The sequence below is a fragment of the Drosophila nasuta genome, chromosome 2R (genome assembly GCF_023558535.2).
Source record: "Drosophila nasuta strain 15112-1781.00 chromosome 2R, ASM2355853v1, whole genome shotgun sequence".
In the NCBI taxonomy this organism is placed as follows: domain Eukaryota; kingdom Metazoa; phylum Arthropoda; class Insecta; order Diptera; family Drosophilidae; genus Drosophila; species Drosophila nasuta.
The window spans coordinates 32,976,594-32,989,311 of record NC_083456.1 but is presented as its reverse complement, the minus strand read 5'-3'; the positions used below and the strand labels follow the sequence as shown (position 1 = coordinate 32,989,311).

The window sequence follows — 12,718 nt, the reverse complement described above, 5'->3', positions numbered from 1 at the left end:
AATTAAACGATCAGGTGTGAAAAATAACACAAATTCCCTTTCCCCCTTTCAATGTAATATATCAAAAAATGAAAAATCAAGCAACTCAATTGAGATTCTGTTTTGTTAAGTGGATAAGTTGAGAATCAAAAGCAAACTTAATGTAAACAACAATAATAATGACTGCTAAAACTGACAAATAGATCATACAAATAAAGAAGAAGAAATCTTGATAACTATATACATACATATACCCTCAAAGAGTCGACAATATATAAGCCTGTAAATGAAATTACATAGTTAAACACAAGACATAACACAAACATAAACATAAACATTACGCTGAATATGCAAACTAAAAGTGTATTGTGTATATCAACATGAACAAACAAGAAGGAATAGATAATAAAGGACACACAGACCAAAATACAAGTCTAAGCCATCAATTATTCCATTATGAAAACACGCTTTTTGCTTTGATGATGTTTTACAAATACTCGTATATTTTGGTGCTTACATATTTAATAACTTATCAAGTGCGCATGACACATACATACATAAATACAACAATTTCAGTTGCCATAAACAAATTCCATGTCCCGCCCTATACACAAATGATCCTTACCAACTAACACAGAACATACAAAAGGCGCTAGGACTAGTTCGATTTCGACCAAGTGCTGACCAAATTCACTGAAGTTCATTGTGCGCAATCTATTTATTCAGTCTTCTCTTGGCAAAGATTTGATAAATGCCCAAGCAAGCAGACAGCGTGCCAATCGATCCCACTTGGAAGGTGGACAGTTTGCCACCCCACAGATATCCTTTGGGCAATGTGCTGACTGCGTGCACAAAATCCAGTGAAATGCGGACTACGGACATCAGTTCCAGCCGATGCTTAGCCAAGGACTTGGCGTCAATATTAGTAGGGCTAATGAAAAGAGAGATCAAATTAAATAGATTCGAAAATGAAGAGAAATGTCTGCTTACCTGCTCAGCTGGTGACTGCGATTAAGTTTCTCCTGGTTCAGCCAAAAGTTGCGAAGAGTTCTGTAAACCAAATGAAAATAAATTAAACTCTAAACTGAAGCATTTATAACTGATAAACATACCGCATTAGATTCAAGTAGACCGAGAGCACCCAGAATATCGAGTTGACATTGTCCCACTGATCAGCATGCTTAACATCCACAATCTTGTGCTCCGAGAGCCAGCAGATCTTCTCGATGGGATAGTAGAGCAGGTCCACAACATTGGCAGTCACGCCCAGCATGGCCATAATGCGATCCGGCTCATCCTGTCCCAGTCCGTACTCGAGGGCATACTGTATCATGGGAATATCATCGATGAGTCGCAGTGTGGCTCTCGCTCCAGATATCTTCGAGCTGGCGATGGCATATCGTTTGGCCAAGTCCGGATTCCGCTTGGCATGATAGCCAGCCACGAGTTTGGCGCTGTAGCACAGTGCTTTCATTACCTGCGACGTAAAATATGTTAATAAAGAGATTAGTAAATTATACTACAAACTTTACACGAACATCTTAATCTTACATGCGACTATTTACTTGACCCTATTTTTATTTGCACTTTACTGCAATTTATGAAATTGCTTTCCAGTCGTCACAAACAGATAAAAAATGATCAGCGATAAAAAGAATACAACGAATGCTACAAACATCTTGACAGTCGTTCCTTCCACACTCGAGTGTTGCTCGGCGTCGTCGGGGGAATTCTTTTTATTCTTTTATGTGGCAAAGACAATTCAATGTTTACCTTGGCCTTTATTAATATTTTAAGGTGTTTGCTTAGGGTTTGTTGGCGTTGTTGAGAAAGCACTCCATAAACGGCAGTTAAATAAAAATGTGGTAATTAAAACAATAACCAATCAATATACTACTACTATTCTGAATTACTTTTCGATGGCCATTTGCCGTTATTATCATGGTTACCATGGACATTTCATTTATTAACCTTTCTCCCATTGCCGATGATTCTTTTCACTTCTTCGCGGGTTAACGTTCTGTCGGCGCTAATCTGCAGCATTATCTGAACTTCACGCTTGGTTAGAGACTATTAAACATTGACTGCAGATAGCATCAGACTGATTGCAGAAATACCATAAGAAAAAGTAAGGCAAGGTTCAATAATGCCGCTCTTCCGACTTCGCTCAAGGTTTCGCGGAACAACAACAAACCAAAAGCTACAAGCGTCAACATGAAAAACCTGTTGGAGCGCTATTTGACGAACCTATCAATAGCGCCGCATTTAAGTTGCCACGCTGCGTTTTTGAAAACACATTTATTTACTTAAATAAATTAATATTTTAATGGTTTTTAAAATATGTATATAACTGTAAATTGCTTAAGCTTTAGCTTACCTTATCACGTCCGCCATAGGAATCAATTATATCACAGAATTCGTTTACAAACTTTGTTGTGCTGCCCATTTTTTAATGAATTTAATTGGAATATACGAAAGGTGTAACTGCGATAACAAATAATAACGAAAATGCAGGTAAAAACTGCCGCGCGAACTGATGCACGACACAAACACAATAAAAACTGCTATCACTTTTCGAACAGCTGTTGCTTGAGTGCGCAACACTAACGGCTTGTCGTTGCACAACACTATGCCGGAATGCAGTGCGACCATCGCGGTATTCGAAAATACCGTTTGCAGCTAGTGGTTTGTGGTATATTTTGAAATTGAAGTTGCGGTCACACGCAGCACGGATGCTTCAGTGAGTTGCAGGACGGGATTAGGATTCGGATTCGGATAAGGACACACGTATCAAAAATATGAGTTTGCCGAATGCGAACATCAACAACAATCATGCATCATCGCCTGTGTACAGCAACAATAGCACCAATAATAGCAACAAGTCTGTCATAAAGAAAACATCGAAAAACGATCTGATGCGGGCCGCCGTTGGTTTGCTTCTGAAGCAAAAGAATTACGTGGTAAGCAAGGACGCAACTAAAAGTTCCAAATTAAGCGTTTATCACATTTCCATTTGCATTTTCAGGGTAGCGAAAAGTTTCGCAAATCGGATTTTCTGTTGCTGCAGAACAAGAGTCAATTTGCAGTCAACAAAATGCTGGACAACGATCTGCATGGCGGCAACAGTTTCACTTACTCCAACGTTCAAGTCATCACCAACAACCAGCACATGGTCGACCAGCAGTTCGAACGCTTCTCCCAGTTTGTTGAGGCACAACCCGAGCAGCTGCGCCTGGAAATGAAACGTTTCTACGCTCCCATGCTGTGTCATCTGTACCTGGAGCTGCTGAAGGCTCGCGAATCAAAGGGCGCCGTCGAGCTGCTGAAAAAGTACGCTCACCTCGTTGCGCCTGTCGATCTCTACGACGCTCCGTTACCCACGAAGATCAACGGCTGTTCTGTGACGAGCGAGGCGCAGTTGGCGGCCGCCTCCGAGTGCCACATTCGCTTTGCCAGCGAGGCACAAAACACCGGCGACACAGAGCTGGATTACTTTATGAAACTAGTACAAATACTCTCGGGCTGCACCAAGCTGGAGACAGCCGAAGCAGATGCCACTGTGGCGCATTTTCGCGCCTCCAAATACGAACTGCACACAACGGCTCAGGTGGTGGACAAGATTGGTGCATACTTGCAGGGACGTGGTCATGTGCTCATTATGAATCTGCTCTACACCTGGCTGCACATTCACATCGTCGACAACGATCAGCGGCTGTTCAGTGAGGATCAGCTGTTAGGCATTAGCGAGGAATTGGAACCCATCGATGGTTACGTCGAAGCGACGTCGACTTCCAACAGCCGCAGCAGTGAACACAACAGCAAGTCCAGCAAATCGGGCGCCAAGAAACGCGCACCAGAAGAGCCCATCTTCAAACTGGAGGCAGATGTCAAGACGGAGGAATGTGCCACGCAGCCGACGGCTTCGGATAAAGCAAAACTCAATACGGATGCCTGCCTGCAAACACTTAAGACTTCCGCCACACAGCTGCTCAAGGCTCAAGTGGAGATTCCATGTTTCTACAGGATTAGCGAACGCTCGCGTGGCCTCACCTCGGCCCATGTGGATGCCAACGAGTGCCACATGCTGGCGGGCTTCGACAACTCTGCAGTGCAACTGTGGCAACTGAACCAGCAGCGTTGCAGAGGCAAGAGTTTGTACCGCCGAGCGCCGCACTCGCAATGCAGCTGGGAGCTGAACAATTGCCGTGACGACGAGCAGCCGGAGGAGGAACTGGACAGCGACAGTGAGGAGGCTGCAGCAGCAAAATGCAGCGCCGAAGAGCGACGCGAACGCCAGAAAGCGCTGCGTAACAAATATGCAGACAACTCCTTGTAAGTCTCTAGAAGCATTCACAAGTAATCCTGTCATTAATCCTATGTGGTCTTACAGCAATGAGTTTGGCGGCCTCCAACTGCGTGGACACACTCGTGGTGTAACCAGCGTGCGTTTCTCGGCCCACTATCCACTTTTGTATAGCGCCTCCAAGGATTGTACCCTGCGCTGTTGGCGAGCTCACAATTTGAAGTGTGCGGCGATCTATCGCAGCCATAACTATCCCATTTGGTGCTTGGATGAGAGTCCCGTTGGCCAATACGTTGTGACGGGTTCCAAGGACTTGAGCGCTCGCTTGTGGTCCTTGGAGCGCGAGCATGCGCTCATCATCTATGCAGGCCATACCGAAGACGTTGAGGTATTGGAGAAGCTTTAAAATTGTTTAAGCTCCTTAAACTGAACCATTGACGTTGATTAATGTTCCTATATTTGTGTTCACAGTGCGTCGCATTTCATCCGAATGGCAATTACCTGGCCACCGGCTCCGCTGATCACTCGGTGCGTTTGTGGTGCGCTACAAGCGGCAAGTTGATGCGCGTCTTTGCCGACTGCCGTCAAGCTGTGACTAGTCTGGGGTTTAGTGCCGATGGCAAGATGCTGGCTGTGGCAGGGGATGAATCTAAGGTGCGCATATTCGACTTGGCTGCATGCGCACAGCTGAGCGAGCTAAAGGATCATCCGAGCAGCGTCACTTCGCTGGCTTGGGGAGCACACAACCAACAGCTGGCCACGGGGTGCAGCGATGGCAGCCTAAGACTGTGGGACATTAAGAAACTGGCTCCCATGAGGTAAGTCGAAGTCATTTACTTGAAATTTCTTTATTTAATGGTGTAACTCCTTAGCGAGAGCAGTAGTGGAGGCGGCGGCAGCAGCAGCAGCGGGGCATACTCATCTTCGTCATCATCCTCATCAGCTACAACGAATCGTCTCTTAACTCTAAATAGTTCCTGCCAGCGTCTGGTCGATGTATTTTATGGACGCAGTAAAACGCTCTACTGCATAGGCACTTGAAGTGGAATTGTCGTCGTAAACGTAAAAGTAAATTGTAATTCGTAATTTGTTTTAAAATAATTTATTTGTAATAAGTCTGTATAATAAGTATTACTGTTACTATCAAGTGGAACAACGTGTTTTCTTCCTGTCTACGTCTTTGACTCCTCCTGCTTCTTCATTTGCTTCAACAAGTCCAATTTCACAATATATAGGATAGGTTCTTTTACTTTAATAATATACTAATTCGTGATGCTTTCAATCTCCATCGCCATCGTGTACATACTCGTATATAACTATTATACATACATACATATTCATGATCATCATCATCTGCATCGCTGCTGATTCAGCTAATGTGCTGATTAACAATATATAAGTTGCATTGAATCAATTGAATTGAATAAAAATAGAAGTCAAATTGAATTCAATAGTTATCGACTAATTACAGCTGCTGGGTTCAACTATATATTGAATATATATACTCGTATATGTAAGTATCTGTATCTGAATCTATGTACAATCAAATGTATGTACTCACAATTATTTTGGACACTCGCACAGCCCATTGGAACAAAACATAATCAAAACTTAAGCTTAAAATAAATCGATTTGTGGATATTGTACAATTAGTTTGCAACCAGCCAAAAGTTATTTAGATGTCGCTTGGTTGACAACTGTGATACATAAATGTTTTAACAAGAGGCTTAACTATTCGATTTTAGAACTTATGAGCTACATGCATAAATATGGGGTAAAAACATGAATAAATTAATTGGTATGCCGTACAAAAAAAATATTTATATAGTTTGCCCATTAGACATAATAATTAACTAATTGATTGATTGGTTGACATATGAATTGTGTTTTCTTTTTTTGCATTGTGGAACTTGAAGTCTGTTATCAACGATCCCATAAGATCATCGGAACAAAAGTGGGTGTTATAAATAACAAATGAGTATATGCATAACTATAATCCGATATCATTATAATTGACTTTGCCTAGCGCCTTTGCCGTCCGCGTATCAGCTGCAGCGCCTTGGCCATGAGTGGTGCCTTCTTGTTTCGCATCGGAGCCGCAGCTGATAGAAAGAATAAAAATAGTTAGTGAAGAATGTTTTAAAATGTAGTTGCTACTGTTTGCTACTCACAAACTTGTGCTGCATCGCGCGCTGAGCCAAGAACTCGAAGTCTGGCATCGCCCACCTTGGCAGCATTGGGCGTCACATTGGACAGCGCCGCCACACGAGCTGCTGGAGTGGCAATTAGCTTGCGATTGGTGCCATATTGCTCCTGCTTGCGTTGCACACTGCGCGGTGGCTTCACCATTGAGTCCACAAAAGCCAATTGAGTTTTCCGCACAGGCGCCTCGCTGATTTTCTGTGATGCCTTTATGTTCTCGGCGATTGTGCTCAGCCTGCGTGCCTTTTCATCCTCGCATCGCTGTGAAAATGGATCACATTTAAATTATGTTTACGAAAGCATTGGCTAATCTCTTGGTTACCAAAAACATTTCTCGCCATGTTTCCATTTCCTCGCGGCGTTGACCGCGATAATGCCGATGCACATGCTGCTGCCAAAGCACATCGCTGTCCTCCATCAGATATGGATTGTACTCCTCGAAATTCAATAGCTGATGCGGTGTGGCGCGCTCCAAGACGGGACGCAGCACTTCAAAGGGCACACCACCCGTATATTCGAGAGCTGTTCAAAAAGTGGCACAAATTTAGTTAAATAAGCATATCACGTTGATGATTATATGTTGGGCATACCATCAATGTTCTTCTGCAGTACTCGAATACAGAGATCGAAGAGTGATGGCACCTGCAGAATTTGTCCGGTTCTGACGCCTGAGTAGATCTTGGTGCTGCAGCAATAAAGAATTACAGATAGCAAATGAAACGGTTGACAAAAGCAGTCGCAAAAGAATTTCATACCGCATTGTCTTGGATGAAATTCCAGCTGCCAATGCCTCCGATTCATTGATCCTTGGCGCCCTGTGGACACTGCTGCTGACACCGTGATTGAAGACCACATCCATGACCGTTTGGTTGAGAGGCATAGGTTTGTAGTTGTTCGATATGGTTGGCAGTTCGAGAGCTATGCTGGGATCCAATGGCTCCAGTTTAGCCGAGGGCGCCAGAAGCTCTGGTTTCTGAAATTTAAAAGGGAATAAATTGTAAACTCCACAGATAACCCAGTTATTCTAGCTTGTTTTACCTTGGTGCTGGTGCTGGTGAGCCTCATGTTGCTGGGAACACTTGCAGTTGGAGGTAATCTCTTGGCTGAATTTGAAGCAGCGGCAGAGGATGTGTTAGTTGCAATTGTTGGCGTTGGTTTGTTGGGGGAAATCTTCGGCTTAAGGGCACTCTTCTTGCCACTTAGCGGCATATTGAGCATGCCGAGCACATCATCGAAATTGGCGCCCATGCTGGAATCAAAACCATCGGCAGTCTCCTTCTGCTCCACAACATCAGCTTTGGGTTTGCTTTTTGGTTTCTTTGACTTGGGCGACTCCTCGTCCAGTCGCTGTGGACTGCGTGTTCGCTTCGATGATGATGAAGATGATTTGGCTGACGTTGACGTGGAGGAAGATTTGTGTTTATCCGATTTGTCTTTGGCCACCTTTTGTTCGCTGTTGTGATGCTGTGATTTGTCCTGTGCAGTAAATTGTATGAATTAAATATAGTTTAGAATGTATTCCATTTGTGACACTCACCTCCTTGCTCTTCTCGTGCTTCGACTTGGTGTGATCACTTTTATGGCTGCTGCTACTACTGTGATGTTTTTGCTTGCTGCTCTCGCTGGCGCTTTTGGCATTGCTGTGGCTGCTAATCGAGTCCTTGGACTTGCTGCTACTACTGCTGCTTTTCTGCTCCTTGCTGCTACGATGCTTCGACTTCTCATCGCTGCTGCTGCTCTTGTGTTTCTTCTCGCCTTCCGATCTGCTCTTCGAGTGACTCTTGCTGCTGCTGCTGTTGTGACTGTGGCTGTGACTGCTGCTGCTGCTGGATTTGCTCTTGTGATCACTGGACTTGGGACGTCGCTCCTCGTGCGACTTAGAGGACTTGTGCTTTTGTGTACTGCGCGTATCCTCAGTGCCTGAGCTGTTGCTGCCCTTGTTCTCCTGATCCTGATCCTCTTCGCTGGAACGTCGACCATTCGTCGAGCGATTCGAGTCGTCCTCATTGCTGTTGCTGTGGCTACTCTGAACTGTTGTCGGCTCCTCCTCGGCAGCGACCATCGCCTTCCATTTCGTGACTAGAGTTTTGGCAGCTACGCCGACCTCGCCATTGATCTTCCGCAGCGCATTCACCGTCTTGCCAATGCCAGTTTCCTGCAGGTGCTCGAATGTGATCGGCAGGTTAAACAGCTTCGTGATGCAGTGTAGCAGCTAAGGGGAGGCAGGTAGTAATGTGTTAGCCTCGGATTAAGCAGCAATGGCAATGAAATGAATGTGGATTAGCATAAACTCCGAATATTTTTACTCTACCTCGGCATTGTTTTAGATACTTTAGTATTCTGGATGTAGAACAAAAGATACGGCTGAGTTATACTCGGGAGAGGCAACATAAGCAGCTGTGCGCATGCATCCCCTATTTAAAGTAATTTCACCGGAAGTGAACTGAGTTTTTCCTTGACGGGTTTTCAACTACCACATAGACATCATGCTGGTATTGCAAGCATAGAACTGTGCGTACATCAGACATCAGAAGCAGTGAATGCTCGACTCTCAGCTACCTGCTACCCGAAACAGTTAACCCTTTCATGACCAAGAATTTCTTCTGTCTCTCTTTTACTATTTTTTAAAGTAGTTTTATAAGGTTAAGTTTGGCAGATGCAACTGAAATAATGCTGCTATTTTTTTGTTGCTATTGATATTTGCTATTTGCTGTTGATAAGAAGTCGTTACAGGACTGTGTTGTGTATTTGGTGAATATAACCATTATATTAACTGAGATATAGGTGTTAAAGGAGAGGTATGACAAACAGACGGATAACTAAAACTTCTAGACAGGTAACTTCGTATAGTACATTACGTGATATGCAAACCCTTTCACTTTCCACTGACTTCTCATACCCTACCTAACCTTTAGCTACCGGGTATAACAACTGTTTTCGCCACTCGCCTGGAGTAGGGGAATTACACAAGTGGCAGTAATGGCAGTGTCAAGAGAGGCCGCTGCTCTCGCGACAAATGCTGATTGGGTGGCAATTGAATGAGATGTGGAAGTGGAAATGAGGAAAATTGGGAAAAACTTACGCGTGTCTCATCCTCGTTGTGACGTTCAATGCTGCGTTGATAGTGGCGAACAACATCGGCCAGATTGCTGGTGGACGTCATCACTCTCACGTGTAGTGCGATATGGAAAGTGGGCAATACTCGTTGGGGGCAATAAAAAAATGGCACGCAGGCAGCCTCGGTTGGCAAAGTTTTCCAGTAAATTGCATAAAACAACAAAATGGAGGGCACAACAAACAACGCACACACAGCACACAATCACACACAACACACACGCGCACGAAAAGGTCTCCCAGATAGGAGCACTAGTGTATCGATTGCTATGTTAAGAACATAACTGCTTTAATACTTGTAATTATTAGAGAGATTTAATAATTATTTCTCCACTCACTCGAACCGAACGAACTGTGTGTGACTTTTCACTTTAAGAGTGCGACGTTTGACAGCACTGAACAACAGCTGTACGGTCAATGTGTGTGTGTGATGTGAAGTGAGCTACGCACGCAATGGCGAGACACACGAAGTTGGCTGCGAAGCTCAGCTGTTTGTGACAGTTGGCAGCAAGTGTGCTATCGATAGATAGGCCAATCGATAGGCAATCAACAACACTACAAGTACTGCAGTGTTGGCAACACTGTGCCCATTTTGTTGTGAATTATTGTTAATTTTTTAATCTAATTTGTGTAGATCGTGCCCAATATCATCCAAACGCGAGCGAGTTCAGCATGTGCCAGATGTTGTTATAGACGACAGTAACATAAATAACAAAGAAACAACGCGCGCGCCCCTCTCCCCCTCAAAAAAATAAGCAAACGAAACGAAACGTCTTAGAAAATGACCATGGGCGAGCGTGAGCCAACTTCGTCTCTCGTTCTGCCCGTTATACTGAGGCCTATTTTCACACAGGTAAGTTTACCATGGGGACTGGCTGCCGTCGTCCCAGTTAAATGCAATGTTGCGTAAACTATATACTATGTGTGTGGTTGTGTGTTGTGTTGTTGTGTTTACAGCTCGAGCGACGCGACGTTGGAGCAGCACAGTCGCTGCGCTCAGCGATACTCAAATCGGAGCAGAACAATCCGGGCTTCTGCTATGACCTCGTTGCGTCGATCGTGCGACGCGCCGATCTAAATGTCAACCTAAATGAGGCCGTCTTGCGTTTGCAGGGCAACATTACCGAGGCAGACCGTGAGTATTGTGTTTATAGATGTGAGTGTGTGTGTGTGTTTGTGTCTGATTTGTTTCTATTTTTCGCACAGTTAATGAATATCGCTTAACACGCACCGAGGAACCGTTCCAGGAGCTGAATCGCAAGTCGGTGGCCCTTAAAGTGATACTCAGTCGCATACCCGATGAGATCAATGATCGCAAGACCTTCCTCGAGACAATCAAGTGAGTTTATTGCTCTTCTTCAGTTCATCGTCTATTATAATTGCTTGCTCTGCTTGATTACAGGGAAATCGCTAGCGCCATAAAGAAGCTGCTCGATGTGGTCAACGAGATTGGTTCGTTTATTCCAGGCGTCACTGGGAAACAGGCTGTCGAGCAGCGCAAGAAGGAGTTTGTTAAATATTCAAAGAAGTTCAGCACAACGCTGAAGGAATACTTCAAAGAAGGACAGTAAGTGCGCCATTTAAGAGCCCCATAAATTATGTTGACGAATCAAGAATCGCATGAGTGGTTCATTCTGGCAGCAATAACCGTCAACGGAATTCCAAAAGAATACCAACAAAACAACAAAAAAGCAGCCGGTTTCTTTAATCGTCACGTATCTGGTTTCTTATCTAATAACTTACGCCCCGACCGGACTCGGAATGATGTCATCCCATTGTCGTTCCGATTTCGTTTATTTATCAATATTATCAGTTGACAATGACTATGTGGGTGTGTGTAGTGAACTGCATTTTAAATCAAATTTCAAATGCAGTTATTACCCATGTGATTAGGCATTTATTTATTCTATTTGTTCAGTGAAATATTTTACGTGGGTCAATTATTGTTATGCTGCTGATATAAAATCATTAGACTTCTTTTTTTTATAATATTTAACCACCTTTTCTCTTTTCTATTTCCAGGCCGAATGCAGTATTCATAAGTGCACTTTTTTTAATAAGGCAAACGAATCAAATAATGCTGACAGTTAAGAGTAAATGCGAGTAGAAAATTAAATGTTTTAATTAATGCAAAACTTAGTGGCATTTTAATTTTACGTTTAACTAACAATCTAACAACACACACAACACAATACAACAAATACAAGCAAAGAACACAATATCCACAATCTGCAAAGAAACAAAAATAAAAGAAAACAAACCTGTTGTACTACAAAGAAAAACAAATTGATAAATAGGCCTAATGTATTTAAATAATTGTAATCACAACTAAATTCCAATGCAAAAACGAAAACTACAACTAAAATTGAACTTGAACACTTTATTCTTTCGTATTTTAGTCAATTGTGCGCGTCACTTGTTTGTTTTTCTGTTTTTATTTCATTTAATTTACAATTTATTGTAAATAATTCATACGTTCTCTGTTGGATCACACAACATGCGAGTTTTGTTTTTTGTTTAGGAGAAAAACGCGAACACAAAATAAATTTAATGTTAGTTAAAAGCGATTAAAATGAAAACGGAACACAGGAAATGTACTATGAGGAAAACAAAAACAAAAAAAGAAGAGAAACAATTGAATTTTTAACTGTTTTTAATTGTTAGAGTTTGAAATTGATAACTATACATATATAAACAATACCACTTACTTAATGATATGTTCAATTTGAAAACAACAAGCGAAAGACAGAAGCAGAGATCGCCGCTGGCCACAAAGGAGCGAGCGAGCGAATGAAGAAAATTATTTTATTTTTAATAAATGTTATATGAGAAAAACAAAACGCATATTGTAGAAATAGTAAAACAAAAACGACAAATAAAATGTATTTATATTCCAAAACTTGCATTTCTTTCTCGCGAAACAGTCTGTTAACCATAACAGCCTGCTAACATTAACAGACTGCTAACAGTAACAGTGCATTTACATTTGCAACCCCCCAAAAGAGAACCACACTCAAAGAGAGATGGGAGCATGAGAAAATTGCCCATTTTTCAGTGTCATTTGACAGAAAAATCGATTCATTTTCCACACTGGGCCACTATTCTGCTGGGCAGTTGGAT

The 12,718-nt window shown here is 42.8% G+C and overlaps 4 protein-coding genes across 5 annotated transcripts; 2 read left to right on the top strand and 2 right to left on the bottom strand.

The window, feature by feature from the left end:
* Positions 1-483: 483 nt before the first annotated feature.
* Positions 484-2,562, bottom strand: LOC132785571 (peroxisomal membrane protein 11C). The gene is made up of 4 exons (XM_060791723.1): positions 2,357-2,562; positions 1,092-1,456; positions 970-1,029; positions 484-910 (listed from the first exon to the last, which is right to left on the bottom strand). Exons 1-4 carry the CDS (start codon positions 2,423-2,425, stop codon positions 694-696), a joined length of 711 nt encoding a protein of 236 aa, XP_060647706.1. The 5' UTR covers positions 2,426-2,562; the 3' UTR covers positions 484-693.
* Positions 2,563-2,677: 115 nt separating this feature from the next.
* On the top strand, positions 2,678-5,379 carry LOC132785563 (transcription initiation factor TFIID subunit 5). Its single transcript, XM_060791715.1, has 5 exons — positions 2,678-2,939; positions 3,005-4,311; positions 4,370-4,670; positions 4,754-5,100; positions 5,155-5,379. Exons 1-5 carry the CDS (start codon positions 2,778-2,780, stop codon positions 5,321-5,323), a joined length of 2,286 nt encoding a protein of 761 aa, XP_060647698.1. The 5' UTR covers positions 2,678-2,777; the 3' UTR covers positions 5,324-5,379.
* LOC132785565 (transcription elongation factor B polypeptide 3) lies at positions 5,369-10,019 on the bottom strand. Its single transcript, XM_060791717.1, has 8 exons — positions 9,567-10,019; positions 8,022-8,696; positions 7,523-7,960; positions 7,240-7,457; positions 7,075-7,169; positions 6,807-7,006; positions 6,454-6,745; positions 5,369-6,384 (listed from the first exon to the last, which is right to left on the bottom strand). Exons 1-8 carry the CDS (start codon positions 9,645-9,647, stop codon positions 6,305-6,307), a joined length of 2,079 nt encoding a protein of 692 aa, XP_060647700.1. The 5' UTR covers positions 9,648-10,019; the 3' UTR covers positions 5,369-6,304.
* A 116-nt stretch (positions 10,020-10,135) lies between these two features.
* LOC132785572 (programmed cell death protein 10) lies at positions 10,136-11,885 on the top strand. Of its 2 annotated transcripts, XM_060791725.1 has the most exons (6): positions 10,145-10,159; positions 10,233-10,451; positions 10,556-10,733; positions 10,805-10,937; positions 11,001-11,165; positions 11,621-11,885. In XM_060791725.1, exons 2-6 carry the CDS (start codon positions 10,380-10,382, stop codon positions 11,703-11,705), a joined length of 633 nt encoding a protein of 210 aa, XP_060647708.1. In that variant the 5' UTR covers positions 10,145-10,159; positions 10,233-10,379; the 3' UTR covers positions 11,706-11,885. The 2 variants fall into 2 exon arrangements, with proteins under 2 accessions (XP_060647707.1, XP_060647708.1); XM_060791724.1 differs by having other exon boundaries at positions 10,136-10,451.
* Positions 11,886-12,718: the final 833 nt, after the last annotated feature.

Bases quoted from the DNA above. Each gene is read 5' to 3' on its own strand.
- LOC132785565 (XM_060791717.1), bottom strand. From the start codon at position 9,647: ATGACGTCCACCAGCAATCTGGCCGATGTTGTTCGCCACTATCAACGC. The intron at 7,961-8,021 runs GTGAGTGTCACA...TTTACTGCACAG, and splicing joins AGCACGAGAAGAGCAAGGAG to GACAAATCACAGCATCACAA. The intron at 6,385-6,453 runs GTGAGTAGCAAA...TCTTTCTATCAG, and splicing joins GCGCGATGCAGCACAAGTTT to CTGCGGCTCCGATGCGAAAC.
- LOC132785571 (XM_060791723.1), bottom strand. From the start codon at position 2,425: ATGGGCAGCACAACAAAGTTTGTAAACGAATTCTGTGATATAATTGAT. The intron at 1,457-2,356 runs GTAAGCTAAAGC...TTTACGTCGCAG, and splicing joins CCTATGGCGGACGTGATAAG to GTAATGAAAGCACTGTGCTA. The intron at 1,030-1,091 runs GTATGTTTATCA...TTTGGTTTACAG, and splicing joins GTCTACTTGAATCTAATGCG to AACTCTTCGCAACTTTTGGC.
- LOC132785563 (XM_060791715.1), top strand. From the start codon at position 2,778: ATGAGTTTGCCGAATGCGAACATCAACAACAATCATGCATCATCGCCT. The intron at 2,940-3,004 runs GTAAGCAAGGAC...TTGCATTTTCAG, and splicing joins TGAAGCAAAAGAATTACGTG to GGTAGCGAAAAGTTTCGCAA. The intron at 5,101-5,154 runs GTAAGTCGAAGT...GTAACTCCTTAG, and splicing joins AAGAAACTGGCTCCCATGAG to CGAGAGCAGTAGTGGAGGCG.
- LOC132785572 (XM_060791724.1), top strand. From the start codon at position 10,380: ATGACCATGGGCGAGCGTGAGCCAACTTCGTCTCTCGTTCTGCCCGTT. The intron at 10,452-10,555 runs GTAAGTTTACCA...TTGTGTTTACAG, and splicing joins TGAGGCCTATTTTCACACAG to CTCGAGCGACGCGACGTTGG. The intron at 10,938-11,000 runs GTGAGTTTATTG...GCTTGATTACAG, and splicing joins ACCTTCCTCGAGACAATCAA to GGAAATCGCTAGCGCCATAA.